At 37.3% G+C, this 12,284-nt stretch overlaps 1 protein-coding gene across 2 annotated transcripts in view; it reads right to left on the bottom strand.

Moving 5' to 3' along the window:
* Nucleotides 1–321: 321 nt before the first annotated feature.
* Nucleotides 322–12,284, bottom strand: part of MOXD1 (monooxygenase DBH like 1) — a 50,890-nt gene continuing 38,927 nt past the window's right edge. Inside the window, exons 8-12 of one of the 2 annotated variants that reach the window (XM_027690826.1) lie at nt 11,665–11,856; nt 8,927–8,986; nt 7,052–7,194; nt 3,490–3,658; nt 322–793 (exon numbers count right to left, since the gene is read on the bottom strand). In XM_027690826.1, the coding sequence (XP_027546627.1) occupies nt 629–793; nt 3,490–3,658; nt 7,052–7,194; nt 8,927–8,986; nt 11,665–11,856 (729 nt within the window). In that variant the 3' untranslated portion in view covers nt 322–628. The remainder of the gene's footprint in view (nt 794–3,489; nt 3,659–7,051; nt 7,195–8,926; nt 8,987–11,664; nt 11,857–12,284) is intronic. The other variant, XM_027690833.1, reaches the window with a different exon arrangement.

Below are 12,284 nucleotides of genomic sequence, written 5' to 3'. Positions count from 1 at the left end.
TCAGGGATCAGGAAAAAGAAATGCCAAACAAGCCAAAGAACTCATACAGGATTCACTATGGGGAAATTTGGGGTTCTGCTTGTGTTTTCAGCCCTTTCACACCCATAGTTCCCACTTCTCTCAAGAGCTGAGATGGTTTGCAGTGTGTTGCTCCCAGAAATGTCCTCCCTGAATGAATTCCCTCTGTAGCTTTGCGGCACATGTCAGTCAGATAAACATATGTTCGCAAGACCTGTTCAGTAATTTCATTAACTAGAGATGTCAAGAACTGAGACAAAATAATACAGCACACATCAGGTTGAATGTGGTTAACTAGGTTGCGTTTAGTTTATTAATTTCATTCATATACATAGATGACTTTGAAAGCACCATGTGAAATAGTCAAGATAAAGTATAAGAAAATGGCACAGGAAAAGATTTCTATATGCAATGTGTCAGTGTACCCACTGTGTTTCATACATACTTTACATTGAAAACCAAAAAACCCACAGTTTCCAGAAGATATACACATTTTATTTTGAAATGGCAAGTTTCGTTTATTAATATGTAAAAAAATAAATCTACAATAGGAAGAGTGCAAACACACCAGAAGTTGCATGGCATACAGAACACAAATGAATAAAAATTATTATACAAAGAGCTCAATGTTTCCTATGCTACTGGCTATGATGTGTACCACAAACAACAGGGTGAGGAATAAACTGCAACTTAAACAGGAAGATGAGCTGCATATTACTGGCTCTGTCTTGTATGGTCTCTCTATTTCAGGGGGTAAAGCTGTCATGCCTTGGATCTGCAATTAAAATAACAAAAAATGATCAGAGTTTTGCCACATAGGATTAGAAAACTACATTTTGCTCTTAAGCTAGCTGGAGCTTGCATGAGAATCTATTGGTAGTTTTGTACTGGGGTTGTGACTTTTATTGTGGAGACAAGTTCAGTAAAAATATTGATATATTACATGCCAAATGATCAGCCAGTGTGCAGATCTTATGTTTTCAGCTCAAGTGCAGCTGTGTACACTGGCATCCTCTCCAGTAAAGCAACGTTATACCGTGGTTGGTTGATTTGAGTGACCTTATCTTGCTTTGTAGGACTGTTTGGTTGGTTTGGTTGTTGTTTTCATCCTTCTGGCAGAAAAAATTGGACGTTTACAGTGGTACAGTGCTATAGGGATATAGGATGATATCTGAATACGTTCACTTTATGTACAAGGCTTACACTTCCATGTACAAAGCAGCTAATTGCGTACACAGTATTTCATGGAATCACAGACTGATTGAGGTTGGAAGGGATCTCTGGAGGTCTGGAGGATCTACAGGATCTCTGGTCCTATGTCCCTACTCAAACAAGGTCACATACAGCAGTGTCATGTTTCTATAAACTGAGCGTTTTCCACTTTCCCCTTAGAAGTCAGTGCAATTTTTATTGGGTTGGATATAACTACATGTTTGTTATGGTTTTGACATGAAATTAGAGACATTTGTATGTGCTGCGTGGCTTGCTTTTCCTAAATATACTCCCTACATATTAAAGAAAATAATCTCTGCAAAAGCAAGCTCCTGGGCACAAACACTTATGAAAGTCTGAATGTCCACCTATACAGCATGTGCTTGCTTTGGGTTTTTTTCCATGTTCAATTGTTCTGCACTGTAGAAAAAACCCCAAACACCTAAATATTGACTTAATCTTAGCAAACACAACACAAAACTAAAACTGAACAAGGGACCATTACTATAGAAGGATGAAGGTATTTTCAACTCAGTTCCTCTGCTTCAATTTTTTTCAGTCTTTTAACAACTCACGGACTGTTTGGCCATTCATGTTAAATTTATTCTTGATTTTGTTGTGAATTTTAGTGTAATATCACTAACAAGTGAAGGGAAAGGAAGGAGTCCTAATCTTAGCTTTGATGAATATGCCCTATTCATTTGAAATAGGAAACTATGATTAAAAGGAAGAACTAAGAATACCCAGTTCAGTGAGCTCATTCTTTGACTATGTTTTTTGAGTTGTAAGTATTGCTCCTTCATCCTGTAAGATAAAGAGGAACAGCATTTTCCAGAAAGTATACCATTAAAAAAAAAGAAAAAACAGCTTATTCCTGCTTGATAAAATTTCTGTCATCGTCTTAACTTGTCCTCTGACAAATAACTGGTGAAAGAGTGGATATCCAACTGGTCAGTTGTAATGATCAAGAAGTTTAACCAAAACTGGTGAATAATCACGTGTACTGTCAATAACTACTTTTCACAGGAGGTCTATGATGGGACAAATACTAGAAAAAAAAAACAAAACCTCTTTGATTACTTATAGTACACAGTATTTCTTGGACATCCCATGAGCAGAACAGTCTGATAGATGTTGGAAAAACCTGAGAACACCACTGCAGGAGGGGCAATTTTTCCACCACCTGAAAGGACTGCGTGACATGTTATGAGGCAGCACAGGCTGTTTTCCAGGGTGAGGAGAATGAGGCAAATGTCCTTTCCTAGGAAGTATTTCATTAGTAGTATCTCCTGTCCGCTCTGGTATACTAGACTGAAATCACCATAGGAAATAAGCCAGTACAATCAGACCATCTCCCCTTCAGAGCAGAAAATCTCAAAAAACAAAAGAGCCTTGAACTTGGAGTCTGTAAAGGAGTTCAAACAAAAATATATATTTTTCATCATTCCTTTCAGGGATGATACTACATGCGCTAGACATTCTTTATAAACGCATCAACACTAATGACGACAGCTTTTCCCAGCAGTCCTGGAAAAATACCAGTAGATATTTAGAATAAATACTAACTTACTGGGCAATTATTTTTTATCTTACAGGTTTTTTTCATCAATAGGGAAGGGAAACCTATGGAAGATAACATCTTACAAAGGTGCACAAAGGAAACAGACAATCCAAATATACTTTCTTCGTCTCAGTACTATGGACCATTCTTTGACACAAGACAAACAGAAAAGCAAGAGATATTGGAAGAGTACTCATATAACTCTAGGTTGTCTAGATGCCTGAGTTAAGAAGGTAGATTCTTGAGGCTTCCTTATGCAGTCAACAAGCTTATTCCTAGAAGGTGACTCAGAGAGGAAACCCGATTTAGGGATTTTGAATCACCCATCTCAAGACCCTAACATAAGTCCCTGACCATGAAGGCAGACAAGGAAAAACAGCTTCCTGACTTGGTCACGTAATCTGGACACACGTGGTTACTCTCTGACCAGTCCCAACCACACTGAAAGACTCATTCTTCTATTACTGGTCCCAAGTGCTGATCAAAACTCCAACTTTTCTCTTTAAATGCTTCTAGAACTCAAGTTAGGTGAAAGCATTGATAAAACTTTCTCATCATTTGTTATTGTATGTAAATTTAATATAGCCATGTAAACATTCTGAAGACATATAACCAGCTATTTATTCATATACAATGAAAGAGAGTAAATCACATTTGTTTCATGACATTGTTGCCTCCTTTTCAACACACAGACTTACCGACCATTCTGCATTATCTGTTTTTGAACACCTCACGTTCACAGGTAGTTTAAGAACAAGTTTATTATAGGAGAGACCCTCTGATCTGGACCATTTGAATTTGTTCATTGCATCCATAAAAGATAGGTTTTTATACTGCTTAGGACTCTTGATAATGAAAGGCCAAGTCCTAAAAAAAATAAAAATAATTACAATTATATTTAAAAAACCCCAAAACATAAATACTATCAAGTTGGAACTGATGAGGAAAAGCTTTTGGAGAATCTACTCAGAAAAATAAATGTACTATTACTGTGTATATTATGCATATTATGCATAGCTCACATTCACAGTTAAGTTCTATTCTACTGAAAACTGAAGCAGTTTCATTGATTTTAACAGACTTAGGACTCTTTAGGACTTGCTGCCAGATGCTTTTAGAAATGAAGGACTTCAAGAGTTACATTGCTGTTCTCTGATCTACGAACTGAATACACAGGTAGTATAAAACAGATCTGCTGCTGTAACTTCTCAAAAAAAACAAAACCAAAAAAAAGGCACACCCTCTCTGAGGCTTGGCAGGCCAGGTTGCCAAGAAACATTTGCCATTAGAAAGCTGCTTCCAGATGGTTCTGCCAAGCTCTGGTCATAACTCAGATAATAGGTCAAAACTGAGCCTAACATCACAGGAGTTGCTCTGACATGCATTGGTTGGCAGTAGAGAATAACTGGTTGTGTGGACATTGCCTTTTGGCATGTTCCTACATGCTGGCTGCAAAGGGATTTTTGGCCAGAGGTGGTATAGAGAGACCTGCTGCACTGCTCTATTGCCCACATGTGGAAATTCCCCCATGAACAGATGGGGACAATTCCACTCCCCACCAGCCAAAGGTGTGGAAAGGGAAGGAATGAAATTTCTTGTGTTCCATTTAGTAAAGAAAATTGAAAAATAGTAACAAAGGAAAATTAGGAAAAAATCCAAAACAAAACTAAAGAAAACCTTTTCCATTGTTCCTGCTTTCTCCTTGTTTGACTCTACTGGGATGAATGGAAACAATATGGTGGACAGGTCAAGTTCTTAAAAACATAAAGTCCAATACAGCTAGTGGAAGAACAAAAGTATTCAAAATTTTATCTAAGTAACCTAATTAATATTTTGGTTGAGCATGAGTTATCTTTTCAAAGCACTTTAGATAACTGTCTTATCTTGCAGTAGGCTGTCTCCCACTTGCTTTGGGTAAATTGCCTATGCCAGAGTTCTATGTCCACTATGTTCTTGATGTCCACTTAACCTCTAGGTATCGAGCACATAATTTTAATCAAGCACCTATTTGACACTATTGTGGCCCCATTACTTTCATCTGAGCTCCTCATGATTTAAACCATTGAGGAAAAATGTTTTAAATTGAGCTACGGTGCCTTGCTCCTGCTTCCAGTTTGTCTTCATGTGCAAATCAAGAGAGACTTTAGAGGAGTCAGTGAAGCAATTCTAGTGTTAGACTGACACAAGAGACGAGTATCAGGGCACATATCCTTAGGCTGACAGAGCTTAATGAAACAAGAACTGTGGATTAGGTCATAAATACTAGAGGCATTAATAATCTCCTCTTCTAATTACTATTCCATTTGCGGCAGACAGTCTGCATACTTAGTCTATTCAGAACATCCTTATTTCCCCAGGCCAAATGTGCATTTTTTTCTTAAGTACGGTTATCATGAATGAACACTCAAGAGAGCATACATTTGTTAGAATATTTTCTTTCTAAGCTCAGAAAGACTCTTTTAGCTAGGACTAATTTAGAAACTCTGTTCTCCCTGTATTAAAAGAAGTTGTAAATGGAAATAGTGTGGAAAATTAAGTAGACATTGATTGCACTGTGCGTTCCTTCAAACTCTTCTTTCTTGAATGTAAATTTCAGAACTAAGACCACTAAGCCTGTACATCAAATTATTTTGCAATAATAGTTTTATATTATTTGTTAAGATAAACTGTGTAAGGAAAGACAACTTTTAAAATGTAAATGTGGTGCCACACTATTAGTCTATCCATTTGATTTTAAAATCTTGCTATTACCTTAATTTAGTGCAACTAACAATACAAATTTAATTCACCTTTCACTGCTAATAGTGCATTTTACTCTTTACTGTTTAATTTTTTTTCTGCATTTCATTCATTTGGGAACTTTCCTCTTTTGATTGTTCTCACTGTTTATAATCACTTCCACTCTTGATCTGCTGTCGAGATGCTTTAATTTTAAGCATTACGAAGGACATTTAAAACCTGAACTAAACTCTTGATTGACTTTTATGTATTCAAAGAGATTTAACCTGTCTATACTGGACTTCCTCCTATCTCCTAACAAAATTTAAGTTTTATGTTAGATTCTGGAAATCATTCTTAATGAGTGATATTGTTGTGCAGGTTATCCCCTTGACACTAAAGAACAGAAAATGCAGATCCAACAGCAGACTGGGAAGCATTTTGTTTTCGATGAGAACTGTCATGAAGAAGGAGACTTCTATGAATTTACTGGAGAAACTCCAACACTATATAAAATTCACCGATTATTCACTGTCGTTTACTCCAGCAGTCAGCTGCCAGCTGAATTGCATGGACCTTCATAGTGGTTATTATGGAACCTGAGTTGCCTAAATGGTAATGGCCCCCAAACCCCACCATTCACAGAAGGGCTATTTAACATTTGTGGAGCACTGAAGTTGACAGATCTTACAACAAAATAATATGTTCCTTTTGAGTGGAGGAATGGGCCGATAGTGAGATCTTGTGGGTTATTTTGATTAGGAACAAATGTTGATGAATGAGCTAGGGGTTTTTCTTTCTGATGTGGATTTACAACTCAGAAATGTGTAGTGTTCTGTTTTCCTAAACAGTAGGAGTCCAAGACTTGGGAGAGTGTGTCTTTGCACAAGATTGCAAGCCCCCGTAGCCAACAGTTCACCTAAAAAGCTCTTTGCTTCTTCTTGGCTAGAATTCTAGCACTGGTTTCATGTTTTTCTCTCTACTCACCTTGCACATCAACCTCTGATTCTTCCAAAGCCTTCTTTTACTGGTCCCTGTCATGCTCCTTATCTACCATTTATCTTCTACTATGGAGAATGTAATATTCTCTCAATCCCTTCCCTTCCTTTCTACCTTACAAATTCTTCCACTTTTGTCAGCAGAACTGCTGACAACAAACCTACTCAGGATAATTCAATACTTATGCTCACAAACTCCTTTTTCAAAATTATTTCTCTATATATGAAATGTTGGTATGTTTTAATAAATTGATAGATTTAAAACAATACGTAGTCTACAATCATAGATGGCTGGGGTGAAAAAAAAGCCCTGACATGAACAATATCATTTTTTTAAAAGGAGAAGCTGCTTTCCTATCAAAAGAAAAAAAAAAGGCAGAATAATTTGGCAGGAAAAATACTTATCAACACAGCATATTGATCAAAAGAAAGCAGCATGAGTGACCATGTTGCACTATCAGAAAGAAAAGTTGTCTAAAAATGATTCTATAATCCCATAGACAGAAGTAGAGGTGCTACACATATTCATAAATATTTTGCATACCTGACTGGTCTATAGATTTCCTTAACACCAATGAACTGGAGCTGTTCCATTATATCTGGAATACTTGCACATCGGGTGAGGTTGATTCTTGGGTAATAGAGCAGATATGACAGGCACATTTCATTCCTGGTGCTCAGACCACCCTGAAAATGGGATTTTTCTTTTAATCAAGGTAGCATTGGAATCCCACAGATGAAATCACTGATTAGCATTTATATGCTAATGAAATGTGTATCAGGAGGCCGACTCAGCAAGTTTATCTTGTATGCTAGGTTATTAAGTAACAAGAAGTTATTACATAATTAATTACAAAATATTTAGCAAGCTCAAGCAATAGCTTCTAAGATAAAAAGACATCAGAAAGAACAACTATGAATAAAATAAGACTCGTATTATGTTAAAGAGTACTATCTGAGAAGTTCAGGTTTGTTTTCAGTTGTCTCCAAGGTACTTACATCAACCATGTTTCAGAAAAGGGCCTTGAAGTGGAACAGCAGTAGAAAAAACCTGATAGGCTAATTGATCTGCTTAATAATTAAGTAAGCATTGCCTAGTAAAATGGAGCTTGGGATGGAATATGTATCTCCCTGGACTCTGCTTGTAAGTACTCATGAAGATAAAGAGTAAGAAAGAAAACAATTATTTATGCTAACAGACAATGTTGACTCAAGAAAAAATGAGCGCTAATTATAAAAGAACTAATGAGAGTAACATTTCTAACTAGCAGAAGAAATAGAATCTTAAACACTCTTCCATTGAGTACTGTGGGGCAAACAACTAATTTAGAATTAATCTTGGTAAATATGGAGAAGATTATGAGCTACATAATCCTGTGTGGGTACAGTTCCACAAATCTCACGGAACCACAGGAATGGGAGTGGAGAAGACAAAACACATGAACCAGGGGCCAAGAGCTAGTGTGGTCACCACACAAAAAAACAGGACAAAACCTCAAACCCCTCCATTCTTGCTATTTTGTTTCTTAATATAACTACTGCATGTGCCTACATGCAAGCCATGATTCAAGGAGAAGTATCCCTGAGCTCACTGGATGCCAGGAACAGTTCTTCCCTGCAGAACAGAAACCCCTCAGGTCTAACTTCCCAGAGGTTTGGAACCAGCCCCTCCCCAGGAAGCAAGATCAGACCCAGGTGAAGGCAGCTCCCATAGGCATACTGGATCTGGCATCACTCTACATTTTTGTAGCCAACTGATACAGTCCAGCTCATGTGCCAACAACCACATTTATTTTACCTCCAAAACCAAGTGGCTGCATCACAATGGCCAGTGTCAACCTCTAAAGCTGCACCTGGGAGACCGCACTGACATGTGCCAAACCTGAGCTGGACCCCCTTGATGGGTGGAGAGTCCTCGACTCCTCTTCGCAGTCCAAAGGATCTGCATTCTGCCTGGATTCTACATTAGGCACAAAACTAAACAGTCCAGTAACATCCTGGTCATATCTTAAGTAAAGATCAATACATAAAAACTGGCAATTACAATGTTGGGGAAAAACATGTAGTAAGTCCGTAAAAATAATTCATTAGAATTTGCAGAATTTGCATGTAAATACATGTTGTGATGAAAGCATTCCTTATACTAGCAAAGTCTGACTTTTAAAGATTTTTTATGAGCTGAAGTGCTTATTGTTGTAAACTAGTCATATGAATGCCTTATGCAAGAGATCAGACTATGATCACAATCATTCAGAAGATTTTAAAACCTAAGAATCTATGAAAGGAAAGATAATACATAATTACATGCACAAAGGCTTTAACAAGTAAGTTCACTTTTTTTTAATAGTGTTTTATGAAAAAGGTTTTAGTCTCCAATATTGTCTGTGTACTTATTTTGATCCACTAAAACATTGCTTACCCATGTCATGCGAATTCGGTCCACAGTATTGTAGTGACATTCTGTGATTAAATTATCTCCCTGAAACACAAAATTTAGAAAGTTTATTAACACCAACTTCAGGTAACCACAGATGACAGTGAGCACTTAAGAAATGAACATCACAGCAGTGGATATGACTTTTTCAAAGAAAAGGGTTAGGTAATTGCCATATGCTAAGACCTCGGCACTTAGCATTCATATTATCCCAGATTCTCAGGGATCTCCCATGGATTTAAACAGAGTCTTATTAAGACTGTTGTCTGCATTATTTTTTAAATAGCAGTGAAGGTGCCCAGTTATCATCCAATTTCTGGAAAATTATATACTTGATGTATACAAATGATTCTTGCTCCAAAACTCATCCAGTGCTACTTTGCTCAGGCCAGTTTATCCTGACAACTACAGCAGAAATATTTGGCAAATGAGGAAAAGAAGGTTTTTCCACATCACAAAAACAACTATTTCTCTGCCAAGCCTGGGAGTAGAGGAGTGGCAGGCAAAGACTTCACTACATTGACAGATATGTATGGGAAAAGCTTAATACTTACCTTCTCAAGTGCATACAATTACCTTTTTGGTGTCTTGACAAACTGATCAGCTGTTTGCTAATACCTTTACTCCCTGTACCTAATCAACTACAAATCTCAAAATTACCATGATAACCAAGTGGAAATTCAAGTATTCAAGAACATAGCCAGACACCAAAAACCTGGTATTTTGGTCAACTTCATGTCACAAGGATGTCAAATGTTTGTTTGGTTTGGTTTATTTTTCTTGTATCATCATCTTCCCTTACCACCCATTATACTTCCCTGAAAAAAATCAGATCACCCTTTAAAGGCTTAGATTTTGAAGGCTGTCTCATCACCAGATAAATGCTAGCACAGTCTGTACTCCAGACTGCTGGAAGAAGGTGTGTCAGCCTCACGTCAGCCAAATGGAGATGGAGGTTTCTGAAGCAGCATGAACTGGCATAGCTTCACTACTTCCAGCAGGAATATGCTGGTTCCCACCAGAAAGATCTATGGCTTTCATAGCTTACAGACTGTATAAGGTTCACTAAAAGTGTTCCTTCTGTGATATTTGATCTCTTGTTTCTAAACGGAGAAGAGCGTGTGAGCATGTGAAAAAAGCAATTAAACTGGACTCCACAAGCTAAAAGAAGGATACACTCTTGGAAGAGCTTCTGGAAAGTGAGAATAAGTAGAACTTACTTGAAAAATTATATTATTATTAGTTAATTGATTAGACTGTTACCTGAATTACACCAGATGATGTGTGCAAAGCTGCAGTGGTAGTTCTGCATAAGATAAAAGCAAAGAAAGGCCGGAAAAAAGGCTCTCCACTCAAGGTGGGTTCTTTTTCATGTTGCTGATACTATCAAATACCTTTTTTAGTCTTTCTGTTGTCTACTCCCTTATGTTCTTGAATTGTAAGAGGCCTTCCTCTATAATCTGCATGGATTTTCCTAAAAATATTACAGGCTTTCTCTGCAAACCTGTCATCTTCTGCCAGCCCTCTTCCTAAACCCTTCAACACTTCTTTCCTGAAGGAGGTAACACCAGTTTGTCTTTGAAGTCCCTGTAGAGTACAAGCAGTTTGACTTCAAAGAGTAAATGCGGCACTTGAACATTCAGATTTTGCTGTAGAAATTAAACTAGAAATTTAGCATTTTAGCTTCTTGCCTTTAAAGTACAAATATCAAAGTATCTCAGTGTGGGAGAAGAGACATAAGAGACAAAGGGACTTGAAGAGAAGCCTGGAAGTTTAAAACCATGGGGCTCCTGACCGTACTTGAAGTTCAGTGATTTCACTGGTCTTTTCTGACATTTTAAGTCTGACCAATTCCATTAAGTAACAGTCTTGTTCCTATGCACCAGGACAAGCTTCTCTGCTGGCCAGATCTGGAGCACCCAGAGTGTGCAGCACTAAACTTTCTGTCTTCAGGCCAAAGCCTCAAAAAATATGCTGCCTGGAACTAATAAAAGATGAGTGAAAAATTTTTAAATGAATGACTCACACAAAAAAACCCAAACTCTTTTCATGCGATATCTATGGATAGCTACTGCTTAATAAGATAACTGTAGCTGGAAATTTTCTATAAGTTATGTTACAATATTTTCACAAGTATAAGAGATAGTATGGTTTCTTTTTCAAAAGGGTTGTGTTTACAAGTGAAACCTCATGTGGAAGATAAGCATGGAGCATTCCTTCCAACAACAACAAAAAATATGAAGCAAACAGAAGATATAGCTGATTTGTAGACATGTTTGCAAGGCTGGATATTTGCTGTGCAAAAAAATTGACGATGTGCTACTTGGTTCCACCAGCTCTGTAAAGCCATGCATTGACATTTCCATTATTCGTCTTGCTGGATGCACAAATATGGCACAGCCAGGCACATGTGGGATTTGGTAATCTGCTTTGTTCAAACATTTGTGATAGTAAAGTTCAAATCAAGTAATTGTGGATACCAAACATACTCAAAGAATAGCTTGAATTGATGGACCAAGTCAGTTCTGCAGTGATATGTGTGGACACTCCTGAGATACCGAACTCTTAATGCATTAGTCACTCTGTGATAAGTGGAAAAACTAACAAAACATTCAAAAATTCTGTGATGCAAATTCCGTAGCAAAATTAATCCTACATGTGAGGATTATGTTAGGCATATGATCTCTTAAAGAGTTTAAGGGAAAGAATGAAGAGTGTCGTACTGGCAAGATGGTTCTTTCTTCTTTCAGATACTGAAACTCCTGGAAGTTGAAGTCAAACTCATCATCATAAGCAAGCAGCTTCTGCTCCTCGCCATTATGGAAGTGACGCATCCTGATAGCTCTGCCAGCAAGATGTGCATGAAGAAGCACTGCAAACACTTGAATCCCAGTAGGTCTCTCAGCACCTAGAGCCTGGCCAAGGGAAACCACTATTAGTGTGCCCAAATGCAAGGTAATATCATGTAATGTAATATACAGAGAGAAAATATATTAATTAATGCATTTTACATTCACGCAATTTACTGCAAAATGTAGTCTAGAGCGAAACCAAACCTGTATGTGAAATTAAGGTTTTATACACAAAAAAGGCTAGATTTTTTCTGTAATTATTTTTTACAAAAAAGCCATGGTTTTACTCCTAGTGCATTTTTTTTTTAATGAAGATCAGCTAGACTGCAAATAATTCTCAACAGTTTAGGACTTCCAAGGGAATTATACTATAAAACCTGCACATTATTTTAGTGCTAATGGCTGATACTGGAGAATGTGGATTTTTATTGTGAAAAAAATTTTCTATGTAGTTGTGAATGATGTTGTCATCAATACCGTGCCAAGAGATG

The sequence above is a fragment of the Neopelma chrysocephalum genome, unplaced genomic scaffold (assembly GCF_003984885.1).
Source record: "Neopelma chrysocephalum unplaced genomic scaffold, ASM398488v2 Primary Assembly neopelma1_23, whole genome shotgun sequence".
Lineage (NCBI taxonomy): Eukaryota > Metazoa > Chordata > Aves > Passeriformes > Pipridae > Neopelma > Neopelma chrysocephalum.
This window is presented reverse-complemented; position numbering and strand designations above follow the sequence as displayed.